Below are 15,875 nucleotides of genomic sequence, written 5' to 3'. Positions count from 1 at the left end.
TAATATTCACTGCAACCCTATGTATTCTCAGTAATTAGCCTCATTTTCTAGATAAGAGGCTGAACTTTAAGTGAGTTGATGAAAGACAAAAGAGAGACATCTAGCCTTGAGTGTCATGAAGCCAAATCTTCTCTTTACAGCAATATTATCTCTCAGCCACCAATTAAATCCAGAGGGTGAAGGAGGAGGAATAAATGTCCTAGATGACGCAGATGAATAGGTATCAGACAAGGCAGGTTTGGCTTTAAAGATACGTTCTTTTACTTTTTTTTTTTCACAGAAAGAGGAAACGAGGCGACGATAACTAAAAATAAAAAGAAATAGCAAGGTTTGGGTTGAGAAATGAAGTTCACATTCAAAATTCACCCACTTACCAGTAAATTAATGATGCAAGGTAACTTGCAGAATGTGAGGTTCTTGATTAGAGGAGAAACTGAAACATTGGGAAATATCTTCTAAGAGCACTGTGGTTAAAAGTTATTTATAAATAATGAAATAATTTTTGAGCAGAAAAGTAGGCTTTGTCAAAATGCAAGGAGGTAAATGTGTGGTGGAGCTTACCATGCCAACACATCACTTCACAACTGGCCCAGAACTGCCAGGCCTCTCTGTCTTACTTTGTTCTTCTTACATTTTGAACTGGCTGGCAAATTTTACAAATCTGGAGCTTTGCTTTCACAGGAAAATTTAGTTTTGTGGCATGTTTTGGAAATAAAAAGGGAAGATACAGCAATTCAATGAGCTAAGTAGCAGCTGTTCTGGGGCTCTGAAGGCATATGGCTTGGAATCGCTGCTCTGGAGCAGTGGTAGCTGTATCTGGGAGCTAGTTAGGACTTCCAGAACCGAATCATAGACCCCTCGCAGACCTAGAATCAGAACTTTCATTTTAACACGTGGTTTGTAAGTTTGAGCAACACTGGTCTTGAGAACTCCAGAGGCACAGTATGTTAGGAAATAGTAGAACTTTGTAAAATAAAGGCAAAACCAAACTAGAGTAGTCAAAGGTCTCGGTTAAAAAATAAAATTCATCCAAGGAAATAGGAGGACCTAATTGGTTCTATTAAACAATCCATGAAGCCAGCAGCATCCCTACAGCAAACAGAGAGAGGCTCCAAGTCATTGTACAAAATGGAAGGTTTTATGGACAGGAGGGTGGGGGGAAATATATTAGCAAAAGAAAAGAATGGCCTATTTCAGGCAAAGACACCCCCCTGTTCAGGGCTCTTATAATGCAGATGACCTCATCAAGATGAAGAAGCTCATGTGACAGATTAGCTCATCTGCGATGCTGACTCAAAAATTCCAGACTGACTACATTTTGCGGGGAGGTTGAAAATGGAATGGGGTTTAAGTGTTAGGCCCTGGTTGGGTGACTTGGCTAAAGAGAAGTGACCCAACATTGGGTGTGTTGTTTCTCTTTAACACCCACAGATTGGGGACTAAACTAGCCTGCTTTAGATGTTAGTGTGTTAAAAAGATTTTCTACTGTTCCTCATTTTTAAAAATTTTAATTTATCTCTTTAATTACAATGCATAATTGTTTTTAAGCCTAAATTATTTTTTTAAGATGTCTAATAGAATAATCAAGGAATATAGCAACCCAAATATTCATATTGGCTGTAATGAATTGAAGCTTAATTAGATTTCAGTAATTTCTGTAAAATCCACGTTGGAGGAATGTTAAAAGGATTTTAGTTTCTTTGCTTATCTCTCAGTCAATTCTGTTAATTATCTGTTTTGAAAGATGTTCAACTCTGGTGATTCTTTTAGGAAAGTTGAATTGCTTTATTTCATTTCAGTAACAAATTGGCACTTAAAACATAAAATAGCCCATTTGTTGATAGCCCACAAGTACTTTCTCCTAACTAGAAAGATGTGCTACCAACTGGAGAAGCTATTACAGTAATTTGAATTTTGGTCACCTTGGCCCCTAAGACTGCTGCCTATGTCTGCTCCTAAGTGTTTACTAGTGAATCATTGACTGCTAGTGTAATTTCAATGCTAATTATTGCTTCAGGTTTTCAAATGGCTCAGCAGTAAGACGTTAATGATTATTCATGCTTTAAGAAGAACTGATAAGGGAATGAGATTACAATCTTGCACAATTTTAGCTAACAAATTAAAGTGTAAATTAAATTTTCCCTGAGATAGAAAATTACTTGGAAAGCCAAAAGAATAAGAAACCTCATTTACTTGTAATTTTCTCTTTCCTGTTTTACAGATATTCAGAGTATCAGAGGGCTAGCTGTGGATTGGGTCTCCCGTAATTTATACTGGATTAGCTCTGAATTTGATGAAACACAAATTAATGTGGCACGCCTAGATGGCTCTTTGAAGACCTCAATTATCCATGGAATTGATAAGCCACAGTGTCTTGCAGCTCACCCAGTCAGGGGGTAAAGTATGATTATTTTTTTTTTAAGTATTTCAAAAATTTCACACACCTTTGCTCTGATTCATTTAGTTCAAAGTTCACACATACATCAGCTATGAAGTCAAAAAAGCAAATGCAAATATGGAAATTTAAAGAGATCCTGGTTAGAGGTTGCTGCTATCTGCATAAAATCAGATGTGTATATATTATTGTAAAATTTCATTAAATTATGTTTCTAAGGAGTGCCAAGTCAGAATAAAAGAGAGATGCAGGGACAAATCATTCATTTCAATTGAAACACCAATTATTAATAACATATTTACTGCATATTGGTATTATGGTCACTGCAAAGTAGATCAGGCTGTCTCATAATCTGGTTAGTCGTCACATCCCATGTAGAAAGACTGTGTAGGGCTAAAATAAATTATTTTTCTCTAGTGCTTTCAATGGGAATGGTTGAAATGACTTTCTATAGTGTCGGAATTCTCTAAGCCAAGAGGATTCAGTCTTGATGAATTACATTAACCGGAAATAATTTACTGTAGTCATAGTTAAATATTCATTTGGCAATGTGGGAGGAAAAAGGAAGTGAGAAAAATTATCCTTCAATGACAAGAAACAGTGAGTTGTGCTTTTTTCCCAAATGTGTAGGTCATTGTCAGCAAGGTGCTCAACCATCTGGGGCTTTCCTGAAAAGAATTAATCCTGAGCCAAGAATTTACCTTGATATTAATTTTGTTCTTCAATGTATGTTTATAGTCAGCAAGTAGGTATGCAACTAATATTTTTAATCTGTATCTCTTTTGAATTAAGGAAACTCTACTGGACAGATGGAAACACAATTAACATGGCAAACATGGATGGCAGTAATAGCAAGATTCTCTTTCAAAATCAAAAAGAACCAGTTGGTAAGGTTTTCCTGTTTGTTTTTTAAATAATTAATCATTGCAGTTTTTAATATGACAAACCTGCACTTGTGCAATGTATCTCTGATATGAAGCCTAAAAGAAAATACTGCAGATTAGTATTATAAATGAAATCAGGAATTTATCAATCTCATTGAATCCATTGGGTCTATGTGGGGTAAAGATCTTTTTCTGTTAAGAAGATTAAATCCTTTAGATAAGAGAAGTTTTAAAGTGTAGTAAGTATTGAAGTTGCTTAGTAAAATGTAATTAATAAATGTATTTTCACTGGTGAATATCTGATAATGTTGCTACCATAGAAATATAATGGACTCAGGCTCCCTCTGATCATTACTGTATCATTATTAATAGTTAAATTATTTGCATTTCAGTATTTAGTATTTAGTTTTTAGCAGTTTTTCTTCACTCTGCAGTGTGTTGATTTAGTTTGTTATTCTACCTTTGCCACATGTTGTAAATCATCAGATAAAAATCCATGTTTTATCTGGAATAATATTATTTCCAAGCTCTAATCACTCTTCATATTTTCCTATATTTCTTTGAGAGGCAAGAATTACCATATTGCCTATTTGTCATCTCAAAATACCTTCAAAAAATCTTAGTATGAACCTAGATTTTGATATTACATTAAATGTGCCAATGATGGAATATACAAAAGAAAATCATAATTTTGCTCTGAATCAAATAGTTTATTTTTAGATCTGGAGGTAAAAAAAATCAATACATGCTGAAGCTTTTCAGCAATTTTTTTTGTTTGTTTTAGAAATGTGGACATATACTTAAAGTAACTCATTTTTAGTAGTGATGATTCAGTAAAGGTGTAACATCACTAAGATTTGCAATAAGTAATTCTCTTCGTGTAGTAGAATAAGCCTCTGATATAAAATGATACTATTAACAACTCTTTGGACTGTTTGTTCTAAGATTTGATGCACAGGGGAAATTCAAGGTATCTTAGAAATTAAAGGCAAATTGAATTGCTAATGCTTCTGTGTGGAGAATGATAGAACAAAAGAAACAAGGGGCTTTACAAGATTAGGACCCATACAAAGTACTTAATTTGGACTAAAGCAATTCAGTTGGTGCTTATCTGGAGCTGTTCAGAGTATTTAATAAGGAAAAGTGAGTATGATGGAAATAGTATGAGCAAATAAAATCTTTACATTGTAATGTGGTAGTCACAGGTTACACCAAAACCTTAATTTATATGCTTGTTTCTATAATGGGGAAACCTTATCTTCTTTAATACTGAATACCCAATTCTGTAACTCAAAGAAAAGCCCTAACAGCTAATATTAAAGAAACTTTATATGACAAAGAATTCGTGTTACTTTTTACATTTTGTAGTAGGCCCCTCAGGTGTTGTGCACCAAATAATATTTTTAACAGTATATGAATGATGACTCAACATTCAGTAACAAATATTAGAGGTTCACTCCCTGTTAGTGATAGCTATATTTGAAAATTAACTTAAAATAGATTCATAATGAAAGTTTTTAATTTAAATTTGTGCAAGATATACTATTTTACCAGAAATACCCCAGAACCTCATTATAAATTATACTTTAAATCAGCATTAATGAGTATGGCTTGTGAGTCAGACATTCATTTTTATTCAGTACTCAAAGTTTTATTGAGTATCAGATTTTTGTAATAGGCCTGTTGATAAAAATTTGGCATTGTCCTTTTCCTTAAGGGGCACAGGGACCTAAATCATTTTAGTTTCCATTAAGTGAATTTAACTCAGTGACCTTGAGTAAATGACTGCTAGCTTGGTAGCGCTTGCATTCCTCATCTGTAAAATCAAGACAAAATGTCTATTTTATAAAGTTCTCCTGAGGAAAACTTAGGAATAGAACATCTGACCTTTAATAATAGAACCTGTTAGTAATAGTAGAAGGTTTATTGGATCTAATAGACCAAAATTTGAAATGACTTAGTCTGTGGTATTAAAAAGTGTAGGTGAGTTCAGTGAAGAATAAACATAGAATAGAATCCATAGAAATCTAACAGAGGAATGTATTTAAGTAACCAAGTGAGCCTCTGAAATGAGCTAAATTTTATGCAAATGTGAGGATTTAACTCTGTTGTCTTGATGTTAATGCTAAGAGGCAAACACACAGTTTGAAATACCTGAGTGAGTGATACTCTCAAGATCTTGCGCAGCATAGCTCCCAGAATAAAAAGAATACTGGGCCCTCATTTTCCTGTAGTTTTTAATGTGGTTTACAAAGAGGTGTTACAAGTTACTTCTGGTAACTTTGTACTTTAGTTAACTAGTCATGTTAACCAGGTGCTAAGATTGATGGTCTCTGTGATGCTGTGAGAGAGACTGTGTTATCCTTATACAAATGTAACAAATATACCTCGTTATGTTTCCAAAATCTGGATGCTCTGTGGCACTTCCCAGCCTGCTGGATTCTACCAGACATCTGCCACAAATAACTTTTAGATACACAGAGGAAGAGAAGCAGCAGATGAAGTCTTCCACTGCCTCTATTCTTTCCCACCTCCCTATAGTGAGCAGTATTTACATGTTAGTAGGTTATTAACACTTCCTTTGATAACAGTCACAGTCCTTACTACCACTCCAAATTAGGTGAATTAAATTGTTCAAGGTGTAAAGTACCAGAGGAAGAATGAATTTTAGAACCTAGAAACTAGACAACTTATGGCAATTTTTACATTCACATAAAACATAACTTTTGCTGTGTTTGGGCGACAACATGGTTGGGAAAAGTTGCTCAGGTGCCAAATAAATCTGGATTTGAATCTTTAATACTTACTAATTCCATAACTCTGAACATGTCTGTTAGCTTCTCTAAGATTCAGTTTCATAGCTAAAGATCTATATTTAGGAGCTGTTTTTATAATTAAAAGCATATATATATTTATTTTTATATATTTATATCTGTTATATAAATTTAGATCTCAAATACTGAGTGTGAAGACTAATTAACATAATGATAGGGTATGATAGTTTTTATATAATTTCTAAATGGAAATACACAACATTAATATATATTGCTCCTGGATGCATATAATTATAAAAACTTTGGGAAAAAAAGTAAAAAAGAAATATGCACATCAGTTTTATAATAGTAGGTCTTCTTTGGGAAGGAGCAATACTAACATTTGAAAGGGAACTTTCACCTTTATCAAAGGGGACTTTACTGCCGCAGCGGAGGAAGAAATTTCCCCAACCCCTGGAGGTTCTTCTGTCTAAGAATCGAATTGACATGAGACTGATTAACAGGAGAAAACAAACAAACAAACAAAAACACAAACTTTCATTACATACACACAGAGAAGCACAGACATGGGTTCCAAGGATGGTCAGGGAGAATGAGTTCTGCGTATCATTCTAAACCAAGGAGAAGGGAAGAGGGGCCAGAGACTCTGAAGGAAAAGGTTAAGGCAGTCACAGGAATGTGAATTGTTTGATGAATGAGTAAATGTTTGATAAACGAATGTTTGATGGACCACATAGAAACAATGGTGGGGGGCACACAGAGGAATTTTAAAACCTTAGCTGCATAGCTCCCTGTCCACTACACCTAGTTTACATTGTAATGTAGTTTCTATGGGAACAGCTCTCCTCCTGGAGCAGTTCCTCCATCTAAATTCCTTTTATGCAGTTGCAGGTGCATGGCTGGGGGACGGGGACGTCCAAGTATCTTCCTGAGTCTCTTGGGCCTTGACGGTTTTCAGCTCAAAGTAATCTACCTGTCACAGTGGCATACCTTGGTCCCTACAATAGTTTCCTGTCCTACAATGAAAAGCTCTTAGAGGATTGAATAAATCTAAGATTCATTTCTATATCTTAGTTGAGTAAGATTACTTTGTGAAAGTTCAAACTTGGTGAACTGAGTATAGATTCATGTTGCCTTCCATTCAGTGTATCTGATGAGTAGGAAACAAATCGGAATATTCTCATGTTTATATTTATACCATTGTTTTGGAGTGCAGAAATTATGTTGTTATGCTTATAAATAAATTCATGCTAGCTAGGGAGGAAAAGTTGGAAGTGTTTTGTTTCTAAATTGGCTTTTCCACATGTTCTTTTGCTATTTCTCCTCCCTCCCCGTCTAACCCTCCGGCCATTTGGTTCTCATCAGCACTTCAGGGATTGCTCATAAAGAGAAGTAACAAGCAAAAATAGAATTGGTCAAGTTATCTACTTATTGACAAATCCTTTTAGCACAGAATATAAAAATAAAGCCAAATTCTTTTTAAAGTAACCCCTTATTTATTCTGCACCTGCAATTGTAATTTTTGACCTATCCCAATAGGCCAGAGAAACTCTCATCTGTAGATTAACTATAAAGAATACTGCTATAGTATAGCACAGAGAAGGCAAAGTAGTGTTCTCTATAGCATCTTACTACACTGATGAACAGTGACTGCAATGGGGTGTGTGTCGGGGGGGTGGACTTGATAATATGGGTGAATGTAGTAACCACAAGTTGTTCATGGGAAATTTTCATAAGATTGTATATCAATGATACGTTAATAAAAAAATACTGCTGTTAACAAGTTTATAGAAGAGAAAGTTCTATTTATATTCACTCAATTTAAGTTATTTATTTATGAGGGGTGGAGAACAGTTGAGATGATGCTGGGTTCAAGGTGTTATAGGCATTGATTAAAGTAGATTAAAAATTGTGTTGCATAATAACTATGTTTGTTTTTTAAGTTATAGCATTTTCACTGTTCAGGCCTGTAATCCTGGGGAGAGGAAATCCCAGGGCAAAATACCTCAAAAACTGAATTCAGTCAAAGGTAGAAATAAAGTTTAAAACCCATTTATTCCTTACAAACTGCGGTCCAAGAGCCATCTCTCTCCTGCTCCAGGAGAAACAAGTGTAGCCTCTCCCCAACCTCTCAGGTTCAGATAAGCACTCAGTTGCCCATGTAATTACCCATTGATATGGAGATGAACTACCTCTCTCCATCCCATAAGAACACCTGTTGATATGGAGATGTACTGCAGCTAGGTGAGAGATTATGGAAATATTACAATTTTACCCACAGGGCCTAAACCATTTTCTTAAAATATATTCAACAACTTGTATTGTTTACTATTTTAAACAACTGACATATTTCAAATTATTATGTTTTCTTTTTAAATTAAAAAAAAAGCTGTTATTTGTTTCCTCTCCTTGGACAGTTTGGAGCTATGATGCAAATAAGTGAACAAAATATTTTTTTTTTTTGGTTTTATATATAAACTGCTATCTAGTATAGCATCAAGGTCAAGTTGTTGCTGGACAGCTGGATCTGGGAAGGTCCTTCCCTGCACATTAGGTGAAATCTCAGCCCAGACGGAGGGCTCTTGGCTCTGGGAAAAATTTTGTGATCAAGTCAAACAAGTGCCCCCAAGAAAGAAATTCATTAAAACAAGAGCAGAAATAAATGTCATCAGCTATGCAGGCAGTGGAGAGCAAGGAAGAGCAGAGGCACAAAAGGGAAGTTTACTGTACTCCTGCTTGGTGTAGGGCAAATCCCTTGCCCACTCCTAAAGCCAGGGTCACCTGGCATCCAATGTCCTCTTGATCTGCGTGACATGAGAATTATATCCCTGCCACCCCAGAATCTGGGGATTGCTGAGAAGCACTGGATGGAGTGATTTCATGTTCTTGGAACTGCCACTTCCCTACTGGTCTAAAATAAAACAAGAATAAAGGAAAAGGATTGTGTTAAGAACAGCAGAGTCAAAGACACTTTCTGTCTGAGGTAGAGGTTGATGAGCTCTTGTCTTTATCATGAAAAAGAGTTCAGAGGTGACCTGCAATAGGCTTAGGCAGCACAAAAGTTTGTTTCGTAAGATAGTGCACACTCAGACGGGATTATGGGAACCTCGGAGAGGAGGCACGTTCAGGGTTTAGGGTTGGGGTTTCTATAGGGCCTTTTGGGTAGGGAGGCATAAGGCATGGTATATCCAGGTGATTAGTAATTCCTTTGAAGTTTTGTCTTAAGAATAGCGTTATTTAGGTGACTGTGTTGATCTGAATCTCAGTATTTTTTATCCATGTTCATTTACACTCCAGAAGTCTGTCTCTTCTCCTGGTTACAAAATTACTTAATTGATTACCAGGGCTGGAGGAAAAGGAAGAGCAGCATGTAGATTACAGTAAAGAATAAACGGGGCCTATTTCAGTCTAAGTAAATTTTGCAGTGGCGTGACCCTTCTCCCATTTCTCTGCTCTATCTCAGTTTTATAAGAAAACATTTGATATAGAAGAATCTTTGAAATACTCTCAAGAATTCATGCCATGCTAATCCCTCCTTACAGAGATTATTTTAGAACTCTTCCCCTAAGACAATCTCTAAAATGGAATTCTTCAGTACTGTGAATGGATATATTTGTGAAAAAAATAAATGCAAACTTGGTTTTGTTGGTATATATTATCTCCATACCCAGGAAACACTTATAAAGGTATATTTATTACTGTGATATTTACTCGTTGAATTTCACGGATATTTTACTCTGTAGGAAATTATTGTAAACTTTTCATAAGTCTGTGTGAGCAATCACTGGCTTAACCTCCTGCCCACTGCATTCCCTAAACCCTAGAATTCAAGAAGAAAATTAGGTGCTTAGAAAAGAAGAAGCTACCTTATGCTTGATTTTCTCCTCATGCATATTGATTGTCAGATTACAAATTATTTTTTCCCAAAATATAAGGAGAAAACACAATATTCTGTCAGGTGAGACTGGGATATTGCAACTCAATACAATCATTATCTGTCACCCTTCTGACATTCTCACCATGTATTCTCACCATGAAGCCACACCTGTGTGTTCGCATGTACTTGCCCTGGGTTGTATGATCCATCCAGTAGAACCATCATCGGTTAGGCAACAAAGATAACGTAACTATAGTGAGTACTTTATAGGCACTTAAAATATGTCAAGCAATTAGAAAATGCCTTGTATTAGTCATCTCACAGTAATCATTTCCGGAAGGTTTTCTTGTTCTTTTATAGATTCAGAAAGTGAGGCTTGTTAAAAGAAGTTAGTTGTGATGGATGGTAGACTTGGGCTGCAAATACAAATATCTCTGCTTTCAAAGCCATATTGAATCTTGACCGTTATGCTATGCCCAGAGAAGCTGATTTCATACAGTAATTACCTGACCTCAAGCAGAGATCAAGGAATAAAACTGGTAGTCTTTCAAGCATAGAACATGGGAGAGAAAAATCCGAAGTCTGGGTACTCCTGAGAAATGAGGGCCCAATTAGCATAGAGCAGTCAGCTTGCTTTCTAAGCAGCCAGGAGTACACAAGAACCAATTTCACCTCTGTGCCATTTGTGCCTCATAATTAATTATTTCTGAATCTTTAAATGCTAGTTTTAAACAGCAATGTCACTGATATACTAGGATTTCTAATTTGTGGAATTGTTTTTATATTGTAATGCACTGGATTTTCCTTGCTCGTTTGCTGTCAAATCCATGTGTGGCATACTTGAAACAGAAGTACATCATAATCTTATCAAAACATTCAAGTTGGAATTTTATGAGCATGCATCACCAAAGACTAAGTAATTGCAGCCTTCAGGCAGTTTGGGCTGAATGACTTTGTTTCTGTTAAATACAAATCAACATTCCAGTTATCCATTGTTGAACTAAATATTCTCAATTAAGATTTATTGCTCATTCTTGGATACATGAAGTGCTTAGAGAAGTTTGCATAACAGAGAATTTTAATTTACTACTTATAGCCATTTCCATGTTTAAAATATTTACATATTATGAATTTTATCCCTTAAGCCTCATATAAAGCAACTTGGCTTGTCAATCAGTATTATCCTTCAAGGCTTATTCTTAAGAATCTACTGTACTATATATTTTATTTGAGTGATGTTTTCCCTTCAATTTCAATGTAATCCCAACCAAAAGTCATTTATTTATTCAACCGTCAAATCTTGAAACCTACAAAACTTTTTTTTTATTACTTAATCATTCCAACCCATATGCTGTAAAATGTGGATTTTGAAAGCCATTCATGGATAACATTTATAAGCATTTCTTACCACATTAAAGGAATTCAAGGGACCTCACTTTTTAAAAATAAGGTCAAAACAAATGTCTGGATATGTTTCCTTCCTTGATATAAGGCAGTTATGTTATTTATATATTTGAATTACTCAGCACAGTAACTTCTATTATGTATGAAGCACAATCAATATATAAAACTATGTACGCCAAAAGAAATGTTAAGGTTACAAAAAGGCTAGCAGAATTAACAAACTAATGTTAAAATTACATACTTATACACACACAAATAACTTACATGTATGTAAGTCAGGGCTTAGGAAATCCCAGGGCAAAATACCTCTAACGCTGAAATCAGTCAAAGGGAGAAATAAAGTTTGAAACCCATTTATTGCTTACAAACTGCAGTCCAGAGCCTTCTCTCTGTCTGCTACTCCGGCAGAAGCAAGACCAGTACTTCCCCTCACCTCTCCTGTACAGATAAGCCCTCCTTGCCCAGGTAATTACCCATTGATGTGGAGATGAACTTCTCTCCACCCCTGAGGAATGATGCAAATACACTAAAGCCATACTTCTTTCCACCCCTGAATGCCTATTGATATGCAGATGTTCTAAAGCCAGGAGAGAGATTCTGGAAATATTATAATTTTACCCATAATGTATTATTTTTTTCTAATTATTTATTCCTTCAAATATTAAGTCTAATAATAAGAAAAGGTTATTGAAAATATATATGAAATATATGAAATATATATGAGGTGCCAGATCCTGAAAATAAAACCTGAGACATATTATCAAGAAGGTCATAGCCCAGTGAAGGAAAAAGACAGAACTAATTACAAACCATTCAGAGAGATCTTTACAAGAGTTCACCAACAACCAAAAAAACAATTTTCATAACTATTTTCAGACAGCATAAAGATAATATAAGTGGACACTGTGAAAGTAGAGGAAACAACTAATTTTTTGCGAAGAAGAAAATTGGAGGAAAGATTTACAACCAATATGGTAATATTTTGAAATATTCAACTTGATCTTGAAGGAAAAATACTTTTGTTTTTAAGGTAATGACAGAGGAGAAAAGGCTTCCCTTATTCTTGGTAGATTGGAAAAACAGGTATAAAAGGCACAGACTGAATTTTTCTGCATGTCTAGGGAGAAAAAGAAATCTAACATAAGGGACTGTTCAGGATAATGTTGACATGGACTGAAATTTTGAAACATTCAAATGGCATAATCAAGTTCTTTTAAAAATATTTTGTTCTATTTTACCTACTAAGATATAAAATATAGTTTTGGCAAATAATAAAACTGTAGGTATTTATGCTTTTTAAATGATCTTTTAGAATAACACACTTCTCAAGAAATATCCTGTCACTGATTCTGGTCTTCCCTCCTTTTTATGCATGTGCTATTTTCAGCAGGTACATAAGTTTTGTCAGTCTTCAAGAGCTTGAAATACAGGACACACTGTCCCAAGTAAAATGATTTATGTGAGGAAGGATGGAGGAGATGATGAAATCTTAGCTTGATAGGATAAGCAAGAAGGAACTAATTAACTTAGTTCTATAACTCTATATGTTGTTAATTACTTCTTACAGCAGAGCAGAATTGACAAGAATGATTTCAAGGAAAAATTTAAGTCAGGTTAACATAAGGGTGGTGTAGATACTTGTTGTGGAGGAAAACAAACCTTTTCCCTCTACTTCTGAGTTCTCTGGCTGGATCCCTGGAAATTAGACTGTGAAAGACAATTTAACTAGAAAAACAGTCTATAAACACAAGTAGCACACATACAAAGGAGAGAAATTCATTGATGAGTAACTCAAAGGAGTGGTTAGGACTTGGACTTACATGCATCTAATAGAGAACAATAAATTTGTAGAGATATGACAAAATGCAAAGGAGAAAGGTTTTAGATTTTCAAGAGAGACAAAGTATGGGAAGGTAAAAACATGAGGGAAACTGATGGAAGATAGAAGTTTTAATAAGGTTTGTTATGTAGATTCCTCTCAGGGTCATCTCTGGGCTGAAAGGAGTCTAGTCTTGTCTCTGGTGATTAAGAGGCTAACTGGTTTTAGCAAAAGAGAAAGCAGAGAACTTTTTTTTGGTGTCTGTTGTTTCCCAATTGTGCTCAACTCAAAATAATCTTTAAGCCAAAGCAGCATATTTTATATTTTTAAAATTTTATGTAAGTGGAATCATACAGTATGGTATCTTTTGGATTGCCGTTTTCCCACTCAACATACATTCTTGGAAAGTCATCAAGGTTGTTGTAGGAATCAATAGATTTTTTTCCCCATTTTATTGCTGAGTAGTACGTCATGATATGTATGCACCACCATTTACTAAATAATTCTCCTGTTAAAGGAGATGGGATGACTCTAATTTTTAACTACTACAAATAAAGCTTCTATAAGCAGTCATGTACAAGTTTTTGTGTGAACACAAGTTTTCATTTCTCTGGGATAAATTCCCAGGATTGCAATTGCTAGGTCCTACGGTAATAGTATGCTTAGTTGTATAAGAAACTGCCCAGTCATTTTCCAGTGGCTTTACCATTTTAAATCCCCACCAACAGTTATGTATCAGTGATCCAGCTTTTCCCTGCATACTCGGCAACACTTAGTGTTGTCACTGTTTTTAATTTTAGCCATTTCTCATAGTATTTTTTCCATATTTTGTGTTTTTCATTGCCAGTTTCTACAACTTTCACAGTCCCAGAAGCAGAAGGAGTTTCATTCTATTGTCTGATGATAACATTACAAAAAGAATATTTAGAAATTTCAGTATTATTTATTACATATGTCTAGAAGCCTTGGAGTTAATCATCTATATTTTAGTATCAATAATATGTCCTCTTCCCAATCTACATCTATCATATTCTTCTGTCTCCAAATATCTAAGCATGACACACTTTCCATCAAGATTTAAAAGGCCATTTTGAACTTATTAAATATTAATATTTAAAATTTTAATAAAAATTAAGCAATATTTAAAAGATGTTCTTAAATTTTGTATTCTGAAATCAAGTGGAGAGATTTGGTTTTTAAAAAATAATGATGCTTGGAACCAATTTAGGACCAATTTAAAACCAATTTAGAACAGTTAAATTAAAAGTTCTGGGAGTGAGACCCACAGGTCAGCATTTCTATTAGCTTTCCATATAATCATAGAAGGCCTTAATTTTTAAAATTCCTTTTCTTCTACACTTTCACATTTTTGTTTTAATTCCATATTGCCTAGCAATATATTGACATATCATTGATTTAATTTCAAGTCATTGAAAAAAAGAAAAGAAATGAGACACATAGGTGAACTTTCTAGTCTTAATTGTAAAAACATTTCAAACTTAATGGACTTAATTTTTTAGTAATATGTGGGAAATATAGTTAGATTTTAGTATTTAATATATAGTTGTTTCTTCTGTCAATGTGTACATTATTTCTATTATGAGAGCAATTATATAATTTTGGCAAATTACATTGTGTCAATTAAAAAATAAGGTAGACTGTTTAAATCTAAATACTTGAATGAAGTAATAAATTAAGCAATTAATTAATTCTTCAGTGTTATTAAGATCTAAGTGTATAGCGAAATAAAAACGTGTGAAAGCATTTATATTAATAAACTTTTAAAATATGTGCTTCTAAATACACATATATCAATGAATTTAAAACACATATCACCAGTTTCTTGAATTCATAATAGGATTTTTTTAAAGACTTCAATTCTGTTTAATAAATCTGGGAATGAAGATGCTCAAGAACATTCAGGGGTTAAACTAATAATCTATTTAACAGGGCAGAAGACATATGTAGGTGTCTAAGTGATGTATCACATGCATATAGAGGTTAATATAGGGAATTAATTTTTTTCCTCTGAATCTTTAAACTATTAATACTAAAGAACCCATCTTAATATTGATGTGAAAACCTAAGCCAGACCAAGTAGACCTATTGAATCACTGCTCTTGCTTTCTGTTGTATAGTATCTGCATATAAGTAGTATATTAAAAAATTCTGTTGTGGGGATAATTCAACTTTAATAGACAGAACTCTGTGAAGGCAACTTATAATTTTCATAATGGAGTTAATTAAGTAACCCATTCATTCAGTGTTTATGAGTTTTCTTCTCTGCTCTAGGCATCAAGATAGGCACTGAAGATAAATAGCTCCCTGTGGCACAGTTCCTTTTCTCTTGGCACTCACAGTCCAGAAATAAAGATGTTGAGGAGTAAATTCTGAGGAACTCTGACCCAAACCCTGTAACTTCCCTACTCTGTATAACAGCTCTTTTACACGGCCTAAATTAGAGTCTAGAAACTGGGTGCTAGATGGATGAGAAACTTCTGGCAGTGTAGGTTGATTTGGAGTTGGGCACATTTGGTATTAATGTGCTTTCTCTTTCCAAAGAGGGGTTGAGGAAACTTAAGCAAATTCATTACCTTAAGAAAGGCTGGACAAAAATACTAATTTTAAAAATCAAGGTAAAAGAAAATAATAGATTAGTCTATTAAAGCCAGAAGTGAAGGCAGTAGTGTACATGCAATTTCTTTACAATTGCTCGAGATGG

General features: G+C 34.5%; 1 protein-coding gene across 6 annotated transcripts in view; it reads left to right on the top strand.

The window, feature by feature from the left end:
• Positions 1-15,875, top strand: part of LRP1B (LDL receptor related protein 1B) — a 1,876,014-nt gene that overhangs the window by 1,297,931 nt on the left and 562,208 nt on the right. For all 6 annotated transcript variants that reach the window (XM_073241389.1, XM_073241391.1, XM_073241392.1 and 3 more), the window contains exons 30-31: positions 2,222-2,396; positions 3,188-3,282. In XM_073241389.1, coding sequence (XP_073097490.1) covers positions 2,222-2,396; positions 3,188-3,282 — 270 coding nt within the window. The remainder of the gene's footprint in view (positions 1-2,221; positions 2,397-3,187; positions 3,283-15,875) is intronic.

This window comes from Manis javanica, chromosome 7 (genome assembly GCF_040802235.1).
Source record: "Manis javanica isolate MJ-LG chromosome 7, MJ_LKY, whole genome shotgun sequence".
Taxonomy (NCBI): domain Eukaryota; kingdom Metazoa; phylum Chordata; class Mammalia; order Pholidota; family Manidae; genus Manis; species Manis javanica.
This window is presented reverse-complemented; position numbering and strand designations above follow the sequence as displayed.